The sequence below is a fragment of the Lampetra planeri genome, chromosome 25, assembly GCF_965212315.1.
Source record: "Lampetra planeri chromosome 25, kcLamPlan1.2.h2, whole genome shotgun sequence".
Classification (NCBI taxonomy): Eukaryota; Metazoa; Chordata; class Hyperoartia; order Petromyzontiformes; family Petromyzontidae; genus Lampetra; species Lampetra planeri.
Genome location: NC_136131.1, coordinates 5,096,238 through 5,116,946, shown reverse-complemented (window position 1 = coordinate 5,116,946; position 20,709 = coordinate 5,096,238). Strand labels below are relative to the sequence as shown.

The window sequence follows — 20,709 nt, the reverse complement described above, 5'->3', positions numbered from 1 at the left end:
GGGTGAGCACCACCACGCACAAATAGGTTGCCACGGGGCTTTGCGGAGTCAACAAGAGGGGCAGTAGCAGCAACACCCATTGCTGTACTGCTCTCGCTCTATGCCAGGGGTCAGTAATCAAAATAACAAAAAGAAACATTATTTTCGAATTCTATGTTTAAAAAAACAACTCCATAGTACAAGAGCCGCAATGCGTGTGAATACGAGACGGCCTTAATGCGTAACGCCACGAGGCAGCCCTTAATGAGGTTGCCGGAGCCTGCTCTACGCCAAATAATGCTCACGAACCGCACAAGGCGTCAGGGAGGCCCTCGTCCAGCTGCGGATGGACAAAAAATGCTGTACATTCATCATCATCATCAGCACATTTTTTTTTTAATCACGGTTTATGAACACAAGCCACCCCACCCCCACTACCAAAAAAAGAATCAAACCCGCCACGCGTCCAGCTAACAAACAGCAACCACCGGTGGCACAGACGATGCGATCTACCACCACCACAGCAGCAGCAGCAGTAGCCCGCAGCTGCCGTCACATTTAACTCGATTGAGAAGCGGGACACGTGGCCTCGACGCGCAGTCGGCGATAATCTGCGCGCGGCTGCCCTAATTGTGCTGCGTTCACGGACCCACGCGGGGCGGCGTGGGTCCGTGGGTGGCCCTCGGCCGAGATAAAGGGGAGACAGAGGGGGGGGTGGCAGCCTCAGCGTCTCTAGGACTCGGGAGGGAAACGGTCCAATTGTGAGGGTCTCCCTTTTGGCCGAGCTCCGCCTTTCTTAAAGCCCTGGCGCCCACGTTAAATACACAAGCGCGTCGCTTCGTACCTGCATTTTGGTGGTGCCTACGAGTCTGACTAATACAGGGCCCGGTCTCTTTGGGATCTGTTGCGAAAAAAAATAGAACGCATTTTATTTTTATTTTTTTAATGTTTTTGTTTCTTTCAATAAAAAAACGAGGGAAACGTAAACATAAAGGGAATTCGCCTCTATCGTCGTAAGTAGCGGCCCGAGCTCACACTTATATTTGAACCCAGCAGATATGTCGCAAAGTCCGAAGCCTCAATGCAGAACCCAGTTTTCCGTCGCTCACATTCTGAGCCCTTTCGAAGAGGCGTTCAGAAAAGTGAGCGCGATGGATGTGCCCTCCACTTTCGGAGTTTCGTTCAGCAACGCGTACAGGCAACAGCAGCAGCAGCAACAGCTACACGAGCAGCAGCACCAACCAGGCCAACAGCATCACAACCATCAACATCAGACGCACCAGCAACAGCAGCAGCAGCATCTGTTGCAGCAGCAGCAGCAGCACGGTCAAGATCATCAGCTGCATCACCACCCTCACCATCATCACCACCACCACCATCACCAGCATCTCAATCAGAGTTTGGCGCAGCATCAGCATACTGCTCCCTCCTTCCACCACGGCTCCGTGCAGAGCTACGGCGCGCTGGGCAGCCTCGCTGACATCCACCACGGCTACACGGACGCGACATCCACCAGTTCAGCGGCGTGGCTGAGTCCGGCGCAGGAGGCGGTCAGATTCCACTCGAGTGAGTCCTCGTCTTTGCACGAACTTATTTTTGTCGAACCCCTCCCCCCCCAAAAAAAAACCCGTTAGTTTTTATATTTCTATTTAATGCGATTTTCTTTAAGGGCGGGCCTCTTTACCCGCCGCCTTTACGATTATCAATTTTATTTCATCAATTGCTCATTCCCAATGCATCCATGCGCCCGTCCGTGCAGTCGGCGTCCTGCCCCCCTGGTTAAGGCTGGGCGCGACGCCGTTTCTACGTCCTCTGCGCTCTGTGTTGTGTGTGAGTTGAGCGTCTTTCGTACTCTGCGTAGCCAGCCAGCCGTGCTCGACGTTTTTTTACCAGAAGAGCGCGAAGCGCGGTTCCAGAAACGATTTGTGCGCTCCGCAATCCGTCTCACCTTATTTGTGTCATTAATTTTATATCAACCTCTTTAAATGATTGTTGTACTTTGAAATGTAGGATCGGATATTAGAAGCTTGTTACGGATAGGCTCTGAAGTGGTCGTGCCTTACGTCAATCATCCTCGCTCCGAGCCCGCCTAGTGCCGAGTGAGCAGTCTTCCCCACGTATATTCAGGCGCTGTAGAAAGTAAAATTGTAAGAAGTGATCGATTGAAACAAAAAAAACACATTTACTCTCATCTGCATTCAATTTAACACTGCCTTTGACGAGTGGAGATGATGGTGAATTAGTGAGTGTTGGGAGTTTATTTTAATGAAGAGCGGTTGGGTTCGCGTTTAGCACGCTGCACTATAAACCAGGCGACCTGAGTTCAATTCCCACTCACGGCCAGAAACACCAGTGACGATTATCTGTACCAGTCCTGAGCCTCCCAGAGGTCGACTCAGCCTCAAATGAGTACCTGGTTCGGTGTGTAAACATAGCCGCTGGAGATAACAAAGGCGGCCGGGCGTGGTGCTGGCAACTCGTCCCCTCGTTCTTCGTGTCAGCCTTTAATAGATGCTCACTAAGAGCGCTTGCCCCAAAAGTCTGTTCAGGCGATACAGGGAGATCTTTGTCGTTGCTGTCAATTTATAATCATGCTCTATAACGGCGAGAAGGCTGTACATTTGGCACAAATAATCGCTCTCCTTTAAAATGTTCTGATCAAAAACATTTAAACTTCTCTATTGGATAATTTAGGTCATCGAAAGATTTATTTGTGCGTTTTTCAAGGGCTGGGAATATAAATGTGACATCGGATTTTAAATAACTTCGTCTTTACGAGCAAGCGGCCGTGGCGGTGATGGAAAGTGGCCAAAGTCCGCTCCTGGTTTCTCGTCATGTGTGTGTGTGTATATCTATCTATATACACATATACCGCATACACGCAGTGTGTGACGGATTGTCATTCACATACACCAGAACGATGTCCTGCAAGGACCCAGTGATTTTGTTTTTGTCACTAACGTTAATACACACACACACATATACACACACATTTACACACACATATATACATACACACATATATATACACACACATATATACAAAGATAAAAAGATAAAAAGATCCCCCGTGTAGCCTTAACAGACTGTAGGGGCAAGTGCTGTTAGCGAGCACCTATGAAGGCCAGAACGGTACACGAGGGGGTGGGTGGCCAGCACCACGCCCGACCGCCTTTGTCTCCCCAGTGGCGATGTTTACACACCGCACCAGGTACTCATTTAAGACTGAGTCGACCTAGGGGAGGCCCAGGACCCGTTCAGATAATCGTTACTGGTGTTAGCCGTGAGCAGGAACCTGGGTCGCCGGGTTCATAGCGCAGCGCGCTAATCGCTACACTACCGCTCCCCACTCATATATATACACACACATACATACACACATATATACACACATTTACACATACACACATATACACACACACACACGAGTCCGAATGCAACTGGCAGCATCTAACAAAACGTTCTTGAATAAATGTCACGGACGGAGCTAAACGGATGCAAAGCCCACGGTAACTGACATCGCTTAGACAGGACAAGGCAAATAGACAAAATACACACACACACACGAGTCTAATCTTTTTTTGGACAAATTCGAAAACCAACTATTTGAAACTTTGGGTCTCGCAAAAACCTGTGGAGGTTGATTGGTAGCACTCGCCGCGTTTCTGCTCTTGCTTGCGGTGTCAACGCTCACGCCACAGAGACGCTACGGCCAATCATCCTTACCCCGCACCTCCGATTTGCACGGTTAAGCTACGTACGGTGCGAAAGAAGTCCAACATGCATTACAATGAAAGTCGTGAATGCATGTACCCCTCCCGCTCACCAAAGAACAATAATGATAGGTGACAGATCCGTTCGGCTCTAACCCTATGAGAAGGGTGAATATTTTTGATCCGCATTTTAAATATACATGTACACATACGTGTAATCTTCCATTAAAATTACAAACAATATCTCTTTTATAGTCACGTCAAACATCTGTGAGAGAGTGATAGCACATGAAGATGGGCCGTTGCCCGAAACGTCGCCTATTACAGACGTTTCGCGTTTAAGGCCACACAATCTTACCTTTTAAATATAAGTAAGACTGAAAACTAATTTCTTTAGAAACTGCTTGTTGTGTTTAGTTTGCTGTCCTTCCCCCGCACCTCCCATCAGCACGGTTGGCGATGTACGGTGCGAAACAGCTTCAACATACACACATGCTTGGCTCGCAATTTGAAGTTTGCGAGTCCAATATATGATGACCAACCAACCAGTCGAGTGGTTATCCTATGCAGAGCCCGGTCCTCATCATAGAAATGTGGAGTTTTCAACGACATACTGGACTATCCCATTGGTCGGTTAAGCAAGAAGATGCTTTGACTATTTGCCTTTGATTTCACGAGGCGAATGCGAATTGAGGTGATCCTGGAAGAACCTGGTTATTAGTCGGTATGTAGGGATTATACAACAGCATTTTTTAAAATCTAGTTTTAAAACAATCGGCCTCCTTTATTTTACCAGGTGAAAACAAGTTGCCCGATGTATTATCCCTTTTTGCAATCGTACACAAGGTCCGCTTTGTGGTGTATGCAACGTACAAATGTGTTCAATGTTGTTGTTGTTGTCATTTCTGCTTGTTCACCAACCGCCAATGTCAGCATCGCCAAAAAATAATGCGGTTGAAATTCAATTGAATGGCAGCACTGCAAGTGGGCTCATTGAAATGGATGCACATGATGTCGAGTATTATTAGGCCATCGAATGCGTGGGATATGCAAGCAAAACAAAATAGACACCCACGAATTCAACAGACGAATTGGACCAGTACAGGCTCGTCCTGAAAAGGAATCTCGAAACTGGGTGATGCTTATCGTGGCTATAGATAAAGAACACGTGGCATTATTACTATTGTCTTGTGTACAAGCACTCAATACATTATTGGAAGGTGTTGGCTAAGTTCGTGCCATACCACGTTTATATGAAACGTCTGTATTTATATATATGTGTGTGTATATATATAACCCTTTCATTGTATATCTGCAAAACTCATTTCATATATATGGAATCTCCCATAATAGCCGGCATCCGTCAAGTATGAGCGTTCATTTGACATTCAGGGCAATGTTTAACGCACTCGTATAATGCAGACGATGTTATTTGCCGATTGAATCGAATGGGGCCACGCATGTGTTTACCCACGCAGGGGTTTCCCAAACTCCAGTAATCGCCACTCACCGCGCTGTGTTTTCCCGCGTTCACCAATGACTCACCATTCACATGAACTCATTTTCGCACTGCACGCGCCCGATGATTGTTAAACGCGTCTCACGTGACGCGCCAAGCAATTCGCGTTGTCTGCGTTAATGAAGCCGATTCAGATTACGACTGAGATCTCAGCGTGCGTGTGCGCGCGCGCGCGTTGCATGCGCGTGTGCGCGCGCGCGTGTTCCACGTGGACACGCGCGCGCACGTGGAACACATCGGCGATCTCCTTACATGTATACAGTTTAGATATAGACTGTATATATATATATCTCTCTACGAGCAAAGCGCTCTCTGGAGCACGTTGGGCACGGACTTCCTTCCATGCAGCTCTGATCGCAATATTTACTCAAGAACGTTGCACTGGAGTCTCACTCCGAGGTGTATCCAATTGTTCTAATGGCACCTCGAAGAGTTCCCAGTTAAATAATTTGTATTCAGTCTCTTGTTTTCTCGTTACATGTCCAATAAATCGAACTTGCCATTTCCATATTCTCATTAAATGTATTTTGGGACCGTTATATAGTTTTTAGCCATATATATATATTTCCCTGCTCGTGCAAAATTATCAGTTGTTAGTATTAATTCGGCACGCAATTAATTAATAAGAATTTACATTATAAGGCACATTTTATCCGTAGATGCCAACGATAAGTTAATCTAAATTATGCTATGAAAGGTAGTAGTGACTTATAACAAATTTGTCTATTACAACTCCGTGTGCTAGCGAGTCCATATTTAATTATATATACATATTATATTGTACGATATGGAATATTCGTTTATTGAGTTTTTTGACCCTGGCTGGGTCGGCATTCACAAAGAGCCATAGACCCCCCCCCCCCCCCACCAATCGTCACCCAGTTTAAGTGGAGAGCACAAACTTGGATATTTTTTCAAACTACCTCTCTCACAACAACACAAACAAACAATTACTGTATATATATGTGAGAAGGCACGATTTCAAAAAATAAATAAGTCTACATCCAATTAACAAGATGAAGAATTAAAAAAAAAATTAATGTAAACTTGAATCAATATTACCATTGATTCTCATACTGTCAAAATATGTTCATACTTCTGGGACACTTCCAATATCGAATATTGTACCAGGCTATTATTGAAAAACACCAGAATCGTAAATGGCCTTACCTGTAAAACATCACAATCCCACTATTGCTTTAATTAGATTATATTTGACAGCGCACTTTTGACAGAGGGATGGAGAGAGAGAAAAGCGATGGTACAAATGACTATTTGCGGCGGATATGAAGCGCAAATCGGGTGAAACGACAGCATTCCTCCAAAGATGAAAACAAAAATCGGAGTTATCATCCTCACTTTTAAAATCAACTTGCGTTTAGAGTATCTGGCTGCTATGAATGTCCACGTGATGACAAGCCACTTCGTTGAGCTATCATTTGTGGCCAGGTCGCTTCTGAAAAATAACTACACCGCTTAGTGGGCCCTTACCGGGCAACATAAACAAAGTTTAATTTAAGCCTCCAAGTTCCATTTAAGATCATAATCACTCAATCAGGTTTAGACGGATAATGATTTTGTCGACGAGAGCCGGGGAGTGAAGATTAATGTGCGATTAACAAAATTATATTTTGCGATGGAAAACGTCGTAGGTTTTTTGCTTTTATTTTATTCTTATTCATAATTTTAACTTTATTTTTATTTTCTATCTACGTGTCTTTACCGAAAGAACCAATGAATACAAAGAATATCTTTTTTTCAACTTCATCATTTGAAGTTGCCTTGCTGTAACACGGAACACGTCGCTGCGCTGTCGACGCATGCATGTTGAACTTATTTAGCACCTGTAGATGCATGGATGTTGAACTTATTTAGCACCTGTAGATGCATGGATGTTGAACTTATTTAGCACCTGTAGATGCATGTATGTTGAACATATTTAGCACCTGTAGATGCATGTATGTTGAACTTATTTAGCACCACACGGAGCCAACCGGCGCTATTCGGAGGTGCTTGGGAAGGACAACAGACTCAACACAATAAAGCAATTCTAAAGAAATTAGTTTTCAATGCAGATTTTAAAAAGTGCCTTCCCCAATATCTTATATCGGAAGGAAGAAGCGTTCCAGACGGCCGCAGAAGGGCATCTGAAAGAGCCGCGCGATGCAGTGAGGCCGTCTTTGTTCGATGGCCGAGCCAAAAGCCGTCGCTGCGAGGATGAGCGGAGTTCGCGTGATGGCTCATGCTCCTTAACGAGACCAGCAAGCTATTGTGGTGCATTCGTTGCAAGCACTTTGTGTGTTCATGCAACCCTAGAACTGTAATAGTTCGGCAACGGCCGCGGTGTCGGATCGATCCTTCAAGTGCCCGTCAGGACGCGTGGATGATGAATGTCTCTCATTTCTCGCGGTGCGTTCAGGCAACCCCCTGCTCAGAGGTCGCAACCGGGTACCCGATACCCGTACCCTACCCGATACCCGGCTACCCGTAACCGGCCGGGTACGGGTACCCGTTTGCGACCCTGGTGCGGCCGGGTACGGGTAGGCCGTGAGTCACTGGTGAGTAACCGTTTGTCACTCATTTCGGGTAGGGTACGGCTAGGGAACGGGTACTCGTTTGCGACCCTGGTGCGGCCGGGTACGGGTACGGGTAAGGAATCAAAACCCGTTTGCGACCTCTGCCCCTGCTATCTGGAATGGTGGCATCGTGTCCACCCTTTCGGTTTATCACCTACAGATACAGTCACGTGTGATTATTAAAATAGTTATTGTTATTCTTTACAGCCCCTTGTTCAATCAATGGCTGGATGATGAAGGCCTCGACCCCTTCGCCGTCGTGACGATCAACGGGGTTGTTTGGCCATACTTCACCACGCTGGTCGTTATCAGACACTACAACAATGCTCAAAAGAGTACATTTCATAAACGCACTCGTATTCAACAACGAGAACAACAAGAATAAGGTAGAGCCCTTCATCGGTCCAACGCGAGATGAAGGCCTCCACGTTTTGATTGTATGAACTTAATTTTTCCCTTGCACAGTTGGCTACGTACGGTGCGAAAGAAGTTCAACATACAGTACATCCGTACGTTATTCAGACAATTATAATGCAGCTACGTGCAGCAGTTCCTACCTAATCGTGCGGTCTGTCTCCATCGCAGTTGTGTGTGTGTTTTTTCACGAGGGGCGCTGATCAACGCTTACCCTTCATTATATCAGTATACAAAGGCGTGTCACTCCGCTCTGCATATGTCTCCACGTACAAAATCAACAGCTGTGTTCCATTTCGATTTAAAACTGTCGTGACAGCAGGGATTCATATTCTTCTTGTCCTTCCGACAGCTCGGTTTCTTCACCTGAGGACGGCTGCTTTCGTTGTGGCCGAAACGTCGTGAGAATTTTATTTTATTATGTTTCATTTTTATTATTTCATTATTTCCCTTCTACGTGACTTTACCGAAAGAACCAAGAATAAGCTGTGTTCCAGCCCAGGGTTTCCCCAAACGCCAGTCCTCACGGCCCACCAACCACGCAACGTCTTTCCGCGTTCATCAATTCACCGCTCCCCATTCAAATACAAATTAACTCGTTCCACACCGCACACGCCCGATGATTGTTAGACACGTCCCACGTGACGCGCTAAGCAATTGTAGGCTGTCTTGCGTTAATAGAGGCGATCCAAATGAAGACTGAGATATCAGTGTGTACGTGCGCGTACATGTGCGTGTGTGATGAGCGGTGACGCAGTGGTTAGCGCGCTGCGTTCCGGACCCGGCCACCCGAGTTCGATTCGCGCTCACGGCAAAGACCATTGACGATTATTTGAACCGGTCCTGGGCCTCCACTAGGTTGACTCAGCCTCATATGAATACCTGATGAACGCGGAAAAACAAAGGCGACCGAGTGTGGTTTTGATCACCCACTCCTCCGTGTGCCGTGCCGGCCTTCATCGGTGCTCGCTAACAGCACTTTCCCTACCAGCATATTAAGGCTATACGGTAATCTTTGTCTTTTGTGTGTGTACACGAGTTTCGCTTGCTGCAGACAGCGCACATTGCTTTGGGCGTCACGTGGGACGTGTTGAACAATAATCGGGTGATTCTAGATTTGAAGCTTTCGTGACTGCAAGGATTCATACTGTTAGTTCTTTCGGTAAAGTCACGTAGGTAATAAATGAAATAAAAATTAATTTTAAATGTAAAAAATGCAATAAAAAATTAATTTTATTTCATTTTTGTGACTTTACCGAAAGAACTAAGTGACTTTACCGAAAGAACTAAGAGTATAATAATCGGGTGCGTGCAGCGTGGAACGAGTTACTTGTATCAGAATGGGGAGTAAATTGGTGAGGGCGGAAATGCGTAGCGTGGTCTCTCAAGAAGTCTGGCGTTTGGGAAAATCTGTATTTGGCCCATCAGCCGATTGCCTTTCCCAGACCAATAGTGATCCAGCAGCAGCTGGTCCATGCAATCGAACTGTCCAACCGGTTTTGGAGCTTCTGGGTCTGATCGGCAGTGTCAAGCCAGCTCAACACAATTGTGCCCGATTACACTGGTCAACAAAAAAAATCTGTTTTTTCTGGCCTGGACTTTTGCAGCTGTGTTAGACTAATTTCAGGGTGCTGATTCCAAATCTGATCTCAGATTTGCTCTATCACATCTCATTTTTATGCTATCGGCATACCCCATTTGCATTGATTTTACCCGAAATTAACTCTGTCACTTATGATTGCAAGTGTTAAAATATAGTGCTTTATTTTTAGGATAGTGTGTTTATAATATCATTTTATGTAGATATCCACATTTATTTAATATTTTTATTCCGCAGTTTTTATTGAAACTGCAATATTTGATATCTCAAAAACCTGATGTGATAGACAAAAACTGATACCAGATTTGGAATCAGCACCCCAAAATTAACATTAAACCCGTTGGAATACCTTGTCAAAAAAAATGTGTTGACCAGTGTTATCACTTTCACCGCAAGTACTGTGTGTGGTTAACGCAGACTTGATTCCTCGCGAAGGGTATCTATTTGGTGTTTGAACATCTTAACACCTGTTACTGACTTTGATACTGGTGAAAATGTCGAATTTCTTTAGAACTGCGTTCTGTGTTGAGATTGTTGTCATTCCCCCGCACCTCTGATTAGCACGGTTTGCTACGTACTGTGCGAAAGAAGTTCAACGTACGTACATGCCGAGGCGGCAGGAGCCACACTCATTGATCACACTTAACTAATTTTTTTAAAATTTTTATTTTACCAGGTAAGGGCCGCTGAACTATATAGCTCGTTTTCAGAAGTGACCTGCCCACAAAAGATAGCTCAACGCAAAGTGGCGCATCATGTGGAGATGCGTTGCGGTCAATTACTCTAAACGCGTGATGGATTTTAAACGTGGAGGGAAGAAAGCCGAAGACCCCCCCAGATAAAAATTCACGCGACCACGGGGAGAGCGAACACGCAAACTCCAAACGTACAGCAGGCGTCAGGGTCGGGATCTAACCTGGGCTGTTGTTCCCCCAGAAAGTGGCATCATTCATCAGGAGACCATTCGTGGCTCCTGTACTCACTGGAGTCTATTTGGAACGCATTGCCAGACGACAGTCGCGTACCCTGGAGATTCACGCCGAAGCTTTGTGCGTCCGTGTGTGTGTGTGTGTGTCCTTCAGAGGTGCTCACTAGCAGCTCTTGCCCCAACAATCTGTTAAGGCTACACGGGGGACCTTTGTCTTTGTATGCGTGTGTGTCCAGCACGCGCTGGTGCGGAGAGCGGCAATGTAGCGGTTAGCCCGCTGCGTTTTGAAACCGGTTACCCCAATTCAATTCCCGCTCACGGCCAACGCCTCTGACGATTATCTGAATCGGTACCGAGTCTCACCTAGGTCGACTCGGCCTCAAATGACAATGGCGGTCTTGCGTGGTGCTGGCAACCAACCCCCTCGTGTGCCGTGCCGGCCTTCATATGTGCCTGCTAACAGCACTTGCCCCAACAGCCTGCAAAGGCTACACGAGGTATATTTGTCATTGTAGTGACTTTACAAATGGGAGTCGTTAAAGAGCGCACCTGATTTTAACTTTATAAAGTTTTTTTTTCACGTTCATGATATTTCAAACCACTTTTGAACAGCAACGTTGCACGTGGCGTGGGAGCGCGTGTGCCAAGATTGTCAGGTCAACAGTGACGTGCTTCCATAGTAGAGGTGTCTTTGGGTTAGAGCGCATAAATGTGTCGTTGAACCCGCCACCACCCGACACAGCCAATTAGTAAGGTTTGTCACGTAAACAAAACGTGCAGATTCGTTACTAGTACAGCAACACCGGTGTGCTGGAGAGTAACCCCACGACATTTACAATTCGAGTACGACGTTTCGCCAGTAATTACAAGCAGCAGCATCAGGCGACAGCAAGATTAGTGGAGGCATCCTCCTGTTTCAGTCTTTAATAGAGGGACAAGTGCGATGTCGTCTCTTGTGAGCCGATCAGGTGCGAATACCACAGAGAGGGGGAGGGAGGGGGGTGCATATAACTTCCAATGGGTGTCCATTACCGGCTGGGTTAATTAACTTCCCTGACACAGGATTGTGGACATTTCAGCACCGCTTCCAAAGTCACCGACGAAGGCTGCGATCAACTTCGATGCTGTCTTTAGTAAGGCGCCACAGTGTAAAGTGTGAACTCCGTCTACAAGGCAATTAGTTAATTATACTTACCCTCGACATATCCTCAAGGATGTGACGTTGCCCGCTACATCACCCTACAAGATCGTTGGATTTTTACGAATGTTAATTTGTGCGATTTTTTTTTTTACAAACACGTCGTTTATTCTATTACGGAATCTACATTTTGTTAAGTGCAGAAACGTCCATTGTTGTACTGAACATATCTATTATTTGTGTAGTTATGTGTTTGGCTCTCATCTCCAACGTCCGATTAGCACGGTTGGCTACGTACGGTGCGAAAGATGTTCAACATACACACGTCATCATAAATCACGTCCATCATCACCATTATCATCATCATCATCACCACCACCATCAGCAAAATCAGCATCACCATCTCCATCATCAACACCATTTCCACGTTCACAACCAGTATTACCACCATCGTCACCGCCACTATTACAATCATCATCAAAAACAACAACAACAAAGGCACAAATCCCCCGTATAGCCTAAACAGACTTTTGGGACAAGTGCTGATAGCGAGCACGACACACGAGAGGGTGGGTGGCCAGCACCACGCCCGGCCGCCTTTGTCTCCCCAGTGGCGATGTTTAGACATCACTAACATCACCACCACCACCTCCATCATCACCACCATCTCCACCTTTACAACCACCATGACCACCACCATCATCACCACCTTCATAACCACCACCTCAATCATAAACACCATTATGACCACCATCAGCACCTCCAGTATCATCAGACGTTATCACCACAGACTCATCACCAACACCATTACTATCATCTGCACCATCACCACATTCAAAACCACAACCTGCATGTATGTTGGACTTCTTTCGCACCGTACGTAGCCAGCCATCCATCATCACCATTACCACCATCAATCATCATCATCATCATCACACCACCATATTGAGACAATAGTCAGCACCTGGTCACGAGCATACGGTGTTTTTGATGAAAGCGACGATGTTGTTCTTTGTATTTAAAATGTTCTCTTGTGTGGTTGCTGTGTGTTGCTCCTCATCACCACCAACACCACCACCATCACCACCACCACCATTATTAACATCACAACCATCATCAACCACTATAACCAACATCCACACCACCACCAACGTCATCATCATCACCCCCACCACCACCATCATCAACCACGATAACCAATATCCACACCACCACCACCACCAACGTCATCATCATCACCCCCACCACCATCACCACCACCATTATTAACATCACAACCATCATCAACCACTATAACCAACATCTACACCACCACCACCAACGTCATCATCATCACCCCCACCACCATCACCACCACCATTATTAACATCACAACCATCATCAACCACGATAACCAACATCCACACCACCACCATCATCACCACCGTCATCACCCCCACCACCATCACCACCACCATTATTAACATCACAACCATCATCAACCATTATAACCAACATCCACACCACCACCACCAACGTCATCATCATCACCCCCACCACCATCACCACCACCATTATTAACATCACAACCATCATCAACCACAATAACCAACATCCACACCACAACCATCACCACCAACGTCATCATCACCCCCACCACCATCACCACCATTATTAACATCACAACCATCATAAACCACTATAACCAACATCCACACCACAACCATCATCATCACCACCGTCATCACCATCAACACCCCGCATCCCCCACCATTATTAACATCACAACCATCATCAACCACGATAACCAACATCAACACCACCACCATCATCACCACCACCGTCATCACCACCATCATCACCATCAACACCCCGCATCCCCTCCCCCCCCCCCCCAAGTCTCCCGCTTCGTTCACGGCGCCTCCACGAGCGTCTCCTCGGCCACGCCGGGCGACCCCGAGCGCGGTCCGGGGGTTCACGCGGGAGCCGGGGTCCCCTTCCTGCAGGCCGGGGTCCGCATGCGCAAGCGACGAGTCCTCTTCTCGCAGGGCCAGGTGTACGAGCTGGAGCGCCGCTTCAAGCAGCAGAAGTACCTCTCGGCGCCCGAGCGCGAGCACCTGGCCAGCATGATCCACCTCACCCCGACGCAGGTCAAGATCTGGTTCCAGAACCACCGCTACAAGATGAAGCGCCAGACCAAGGAGAAGGCGCCGGGCGCCATTCGTCAGGCGACGGCGGACGGCGGCGAGGTGTCCCTGAGCCCGAGGACGATCGGAGGATCACCGGAGGACGTGAAGAAGGAGGCGAAGGCCGCGCAGGCGCAACTGGAGGCGGCGGCGGCGTCAGTCGGCAGCGAGGGGTCTGGCCACGCTCTGGCCGCGGAGAGGGGGATGTTCCCGTGCGCCAACTTCTCGGGACACTCCTCCAGCCAGCAGCAGCAACAGCAGCAGCCTCAGCACCACCACCTGCAGATGTCCTCTCCGCCACACCAGGCGGCCGCTGCTTCTAGACTCCTGGCCGCGTCCCACGCCTGCGACTACGAGGGCCTCTTGCAGGCCACGGGCGGTGCTCTCTCGTGCGGCAGACTCTGGTGACTTGGAGCGCGGCGGTCTTCTTCAGTGCGAAGCCACCGCGGTGCCACTGAGCCCTCCCTGCTCCTGGCAATACACAAATAGTGAAAACACCACCCCCCCCCCCTTACCCATCATTATCATCATGGTGCCGCTGTCAAAACCCCAATGGTGTTTGAAATGTTTGGTGGCACTCACACGCTGACGATGAAGAACACCGCTCAGGCTCGCGGCCACGTGGCCTCACTCGTCCACCAAGGCCACGCCAGCGTTGCTAAGTGTCAGTCGAAACAACAACAACACTCCTCGTCCCCGCGATCCCACCGCGGTCCACCTGTCCATCATAATCATCATCACCATCATCATCGTCGTTGTCATAATCATCATCACCATCATCGTCATAATCATCATCGCCATCATCATCGTCGTCGTCATAATCATCATCACCATCATTATCGTCAATCATCACCATCATCACCACCATCACCATCATCGTCATCATCATCATCACCATCATCATCGTCGTCATAATCATCATCATCACCATCGTCATCGTCGTCATAATCATCATAATCACCATCATCATCATCATCGTCATAATCATCATCACCATCATCATCGTCGTCATAATCATCATCACCATCATCATCGTCGTCGTCATAATCATCATCACCATCATCATTGTCGTCATAATCATCATCATCATCATCGTGGTCGTCATAATCATCACCATCGTCATCGTCGTCATAATCATCATCACCATCATCATCATCGTCGTCATAATCACCATCGTCATAGTCGTCACAATCATCATCACCGTCATCATCATCCGTTATCATTCCACTGCTGGACGAAGGCTTCCCTGTACCTCCCCAAAGCCGTCACCGATCATTTCCGCAGCTGTGCGATGCCGCGTGCCTTGCGACCCACAAGTCTCTGCACTCGGCGGAAGATTTCAATCGCCTTTTCTCAGTTTAAATGCAATTTAAGTACGCTGATTAGCTGCACGTTGCATGCGCGCCACGCGCCGGATGATTGGTACACCGTGTAGAGCGACGCTACGTCGAGGGAACTCTTCTGATGCACAATGATCGATCTCTTGCTTGTCACGAGAGACACACAAAGACAAAGCCCCCCCCCACTCCCCGTATAGCCTTTAACAGACTGCTGGGGCAAGTGCTGTTGACGAACATTAAGACCGACACGGTACACGAGTGGGTTGGGTGGCCACCACCACCACCACAACCACGCCCGATCGCCTTTGTCTCCCGCGTGCTGATGTTTTAAACACACCGCTCCATGTACTAAGACGACCTGGGAGAAGCCCAAGATCGGTTCATAGTTTAGTCCCGAGTAAGGAATCCAGCTCGGCTCGCGGGGTTCATAGCGCAGTGCTTAGCGCACTTACCCCAACGGCCTGTTACAGGCTATCTGGGGGATATTTGTAATTATGTACCGCGAGTAACACACACAACAAGGCGCGCACACACACACACGCGCGCGCAAGAGATCTGTGAATTTTATTGAATCATATTTCTTTTCGGAACATGGGACGCATGCAAACACACACACGGATACATTGACTCGGCGCTTGACGCGTCACGTGGGACTTGTTTAGCAATCATCATGTCCGTTCAGCGAATGAACAACTTAATATTTGAGCGGGGAAACACACTGGCTGGTGAACGTGTAAAGGCGCACCGAGATGGGTCGCGAGGCCTGGAGTGTGGTAAACATTGCCCACCTTTGTGAATGTGCTGTCTGGTGTATGTTTATAAAGCGCATACGCTCAATTGCATGTATGGTCAATATCAAATTCACCACCAATTGCATCTACGCTGGAAATCAAAATCACCACCCAGCCATCCTGAAGCTCAAGCAGTGTGCCACCTTAAATCGAGCCCGAACTGGTCAAGGCAGACGTAATCACAATCCTCGCCGATAAGTTTAGATGTCTCTGTGTGAGTTTGTGTAAGTCTGTGTGCGTATGTGGATCTCTGTGTGAATCTATTGGTCTTTGTGTGAGTCTATTGGTCTCTGTGTGAGTATTTGTGTCTCTCTGAGTGTATGGGTCTCTATGTGAGTCTATGTGTCTGTCTGAGTGTATGGGTCTCTGTGTGAGTCTATGTGTCTGTCTGAGTGTATGGGTCTCTGTGTGAGTCTATTGGTCTCTGTGTGAGTCTGTGTCTGTCTGCGTGTATGGGTCTCTGTGTGAGTCTATGTGTCTGTCCGATTCTAGGGGTCTCTGTGTGAGTATATGTGTCTGTCTGAGTGTGTGGGTCTCTGTGTGAGTCTATGTGTCTATCTGAGTCTATGTGTCTATCTGAGTCTATGGGTCTCAATGTGAGTATATGTGTCTGCCTGAGTCTATTGGTCTCTCTCTGAGTGTATGGGTCTCTATGTGAGTCTATGTGTCTGCCTGAGTCTATGGGTCTCTATGCGAGTCTATGTGTCTGCCTGAGTGTATGGGTCTCTGTGTGAGTCTATGTGTCTGTCTGAGTGTATGGGTCTCTGTGTGAGTCTATGTGTCTGCCTGAGTGTATGGGTCTCTGTGTGAGTCTATGTGTCTGTCTGAGTGTATGGGTCTCTATGTGAGTCTATATGTATATCTGAGTCTATTGGTCTCTGTGTGAGTTTATGTGTCTGCTTGAGTGTATGGGTCTCTATGTGAGTCTATGTGTCTATCTGAGTCTATGGGTCTCTGTGTGAGCTCGTGTCCACTATGTGCGTTCTTGGAGGGTACGAGTCGTACAGACACTCTCCGTGCGCTGAAGCCCTCATCTGGATCGACAACTTCGACATTGATTCAAAGCAGCAACTCAACTAAGAACTCACTTCGACTCGCCGTCGCTTCTGTCTTTATGCCAGAACCTCGCAATAGTTGCACAGTCGACCTCCAAAGCCTGATATTTACACTTCTATCACCACCATCAACCACTACTACCATGATCTCCCCACCATCAGCCGATGTCATATCTTTCAGTTCAGAACAGTGTACATCGCACACACCGCAGTATAGACCTACTTATTGTCGGGCATGATATACGGTGAGTGTGGAATTCGTGTATGATAATTGTGTAATATATGATAATTGTTCTTAGTGTGCAAGTGATGGTCATATATTGTCAAGAGCCAGTCCTTCTCAATGCAGTACTTTTTTTTGACGACCCCACTTGTACGTGCAGTGTATAAGCACAGCGTGATCCATTCACATATCTCCCACTAAAATTACAGGTAAATGTATTTATTCGCCGCTCTGCTTTTTGTAAGTGCACAATAATAACAGCAGCAGCAGCATTGTTTCAAGACAAGCACAACTTCGGACCCGTTTCCACGTGCAGTGTGTTGTCAGCAGAACTAGCCTTGCTGGTGCATGTATGTAGAACTTCTTTCGCACCGTACGTGCCCAACCGTGCTAATCGGAGGTGCTGGGGAAGGACAACAAACTAAACACAGAAAGCAGTATTAAAGAAATTAGTTTTTTTCTTTCAATCTAGATTTAAAAGTGCATAACTCCAATGGCTTCCCAATATCGGAAGAAAGAGCATTCCAGACGGCCGCAGAAGCGTTCCAGACTGCCAATATGCCGTCTCAGTTTGACAAAAAATATACGGAAATATCATACAGAACTCCTCGTGTGTGATGTAAAGGAAACATTGTCCGCTTACTTATTTTGCGCTGGTTATATTCTCCACAAACGACGCTGATGATTAATTTTAAGTTATGTAAAACAACATAATGGGGCAAACATTCTGAAGAATGCAACGCCTTAATGCGAAAGCCTCTCTCTACACGTCTGCCGATGATGCGACCACAGCTTTGCTCGTGGTCAGCACCCTGGAGTTGCCATCCCCAGGTCGCCTCTTCCATCTCCCAGGGTGCGGCAGATCTAAAACATCGACCAACGTTTGTTTTTAATTCCGCCGCCACTGTCAGCCCAGGAATTATAAATGGGTAACACCACGTTCAGGTGGCGTGTGGCGGTGCAGAGTGTGGGTACTCCCATCCCTTGCGAGCAGAGGCGTAGTGACGATGTTTTATCAGCTCATGGCTTGCGGCAATTGGTCAGGTGGGGCCCCCAATATTTGACGTCTCGCACTCCTCTTGCCAAATCACATCGGCGTCGTTACTCTCACGGTCTCGAACATTTAACGCTGTACGGGCGCTCCGTCTTCGCAAACAAAGAAAAAACAGTTTATTTACATTGTTGTTGAAAATAAATCTCATTGTGGTTGTCGAGGTGGGCCCTCAACTCGTAGCTTTGGCCACCCCCCTGCGCACTACTGCTCGTTACGCTACTGGTAGAACCGTAGAATAAAATTCCCGTCTCAAAGGGGCCCTCAAGAGCTCCCTCTAGTGGAGGCTCTCCTGTCACAGGAGCCGCGTGAGCAATTGCAGGGCCACGCGACGTGGAACATCTCTTACCAACGTCAACTCTCTCAATTGAGTCGTTTAACAGCGCACTCGCTCACCCTCTCCTCCCTCTCGGCACGGCGTGGTGCCGTCGCTGTGGGCTGTCTATAAATGGATCGCGCTCTATGATTGTAAACACGGCGCAAAGACGCGTCGACGATTAGTCGCCGACGCCTCGTGCTCAACGGCGCGTTCATCGTGTCGCGTGCGAAGTCAAACATGAGAATCGATTCTAGATTTGAAGCTTTCGTGACTGCAATGATTCATATTCTTAGGTTTTTTCGGTAAAGTCACGTAGGTAAAAAATTAAAATTAATAAAAGTAAAATAAAATAAAAATCACGACGTTTCGGAGGCAACATAAGCTTCCGTCTTCAGGTGGAACCGTCACAACCCGACAGCTGTGCGACCTTGATACAGCTTCACCCTGATAATGTCCGTACATGTCAGTAGACCCCCATACGCAAGCTACGCATTTGGGTTAACCCACCCCCCTCCATGAGTACGGACTAAATGGATGGCCCCTAGCCCGCCTCCCCACCACCATCAGTGGCGATTATCTGAATCGGCTCCGAGCCTCCCCTAGGTCAACTCGGCCTAAAATGAGTACCTGGTGCGGTGCGCAAAAGCAGCGGGACCGGGGAGACAAAGGCGGCCGGGCGGCGTGTTGGCCACCTCCACCTCCTCGTGTGCTGAGCCGGCTTTCATCGGTGCTACTGCCGAAGAGCACTTGGCCCAACATTCTGTCAAGGCTATACGGGGCTTCTTTGTCTTTTGCGCGTGTGTGTGTGAGTGTAACTTCCCGGAGCATCTTATAATAATCAATACACTACGGCACGCCGTGCATGACTTGGCCAAAACAAAAACAAGTGTTGTTGCGCTCAGATCAGCAAGTGGTTTAAGTAATGCCCTTTGTTATCAGCGCTGAAATCGGCGACGATATCAAAATTATTTTGCTCGGCATGTTGTTTCTCTCTCTCTCTCTTTCTGTGAGGTGGATGTATGTAAATCCGTTTGTGTCACGTCAGTGCTAAATATAAGTCGCGCGCGTATACTGTGTACGATCACGGATATTCAAAAACTCGCGTTTTAAATGTGTCTTCTTAAGCGCATCGATCAAGGGTCGAGTCACAAGATCGCTGTCCTGCGTGACACGGAGGTGTCTCTTCTCAAGGTTTCTCTCGCCTCATACCTCCACCAAACCTCTCACTCCACTGACGACGGCAAACTACCACCACCACCACCCACAACAAACCGCGTCCCACGGAACGCTTCCTCCAATCAACCGCTCATCGCATCCACAACCACGGCTGTCCGCTCCTTGGCTGGGACAGTGGTTCAACGTCGCTGCGACAAAAGCCGTCTGTAACTCTCTCCCTTTCTCTCCCCACTGCACATTCAACTCCGTCCAAGCACCATAGCGCCCGTTCAAGCTTTCACCTGGTTTAGGCTCTCACTTGTTCAGGCTCTCACTTGTTCAGGCTCTCACTTGTTCAGGCTCTCACCTGCTTAGGCTCTCACCTGGTCCATGCTCTCACCTGTTCAAACTCTCACCTGGTTTAGTCTCTCACCTGCTTAGGCTCTCACCTGTTCAACATTTCACCTGGTTCAGACTCTCACCTGTTCAAACGCTCACCTGGTTCAAACTCTCACCTGTTCAAACTCTCACCTGGTTCAGACTCTCACCTGTTCAAACTCTCACCTGTTTCAGACTCTCACCTGGTTCAGACTCTCACCTGGTTCAACCTCTCACTTGGTTCAGACTCTCACCTGGTTCAGACTCTCACCTGGTTCAGACTCTCACCTGGTTCAGGCTCTCACCTGATCAGGCTCTCATCGGTTCCAGCTCACCTGTTCATGCCCTCACCCTCATCTGTCACC

At 47.8% G+C, this 20,709-nt stretch overlaps 1 protein-coding gene across 1 annotated transcript; it reads left to right on the top strand.

Moving 5' to 3' along the window:
- The first annotated feature begins 1,037 nt into the window (after positions 1-1,037).
- On the top strand, positions 1,038-14,440 carry LOC144727500 (thyroid transcription factor 1-like). The gene is made up of 3 exons (XM_078606376.1): positions 1,038-1,136; positions 1,431-1,545; positions 13,746-14,440. The coding sequence occupies exons 1-3, from the start codon at positions 1,038-1,040 to the stop codon at positions 14,438-14,440; spliced, it is 909 nt and encodes a 302-aa protein (XP_078462502.1).
- Positions 14,441-20,709: the final 6,269 nt, after the last annotated feature.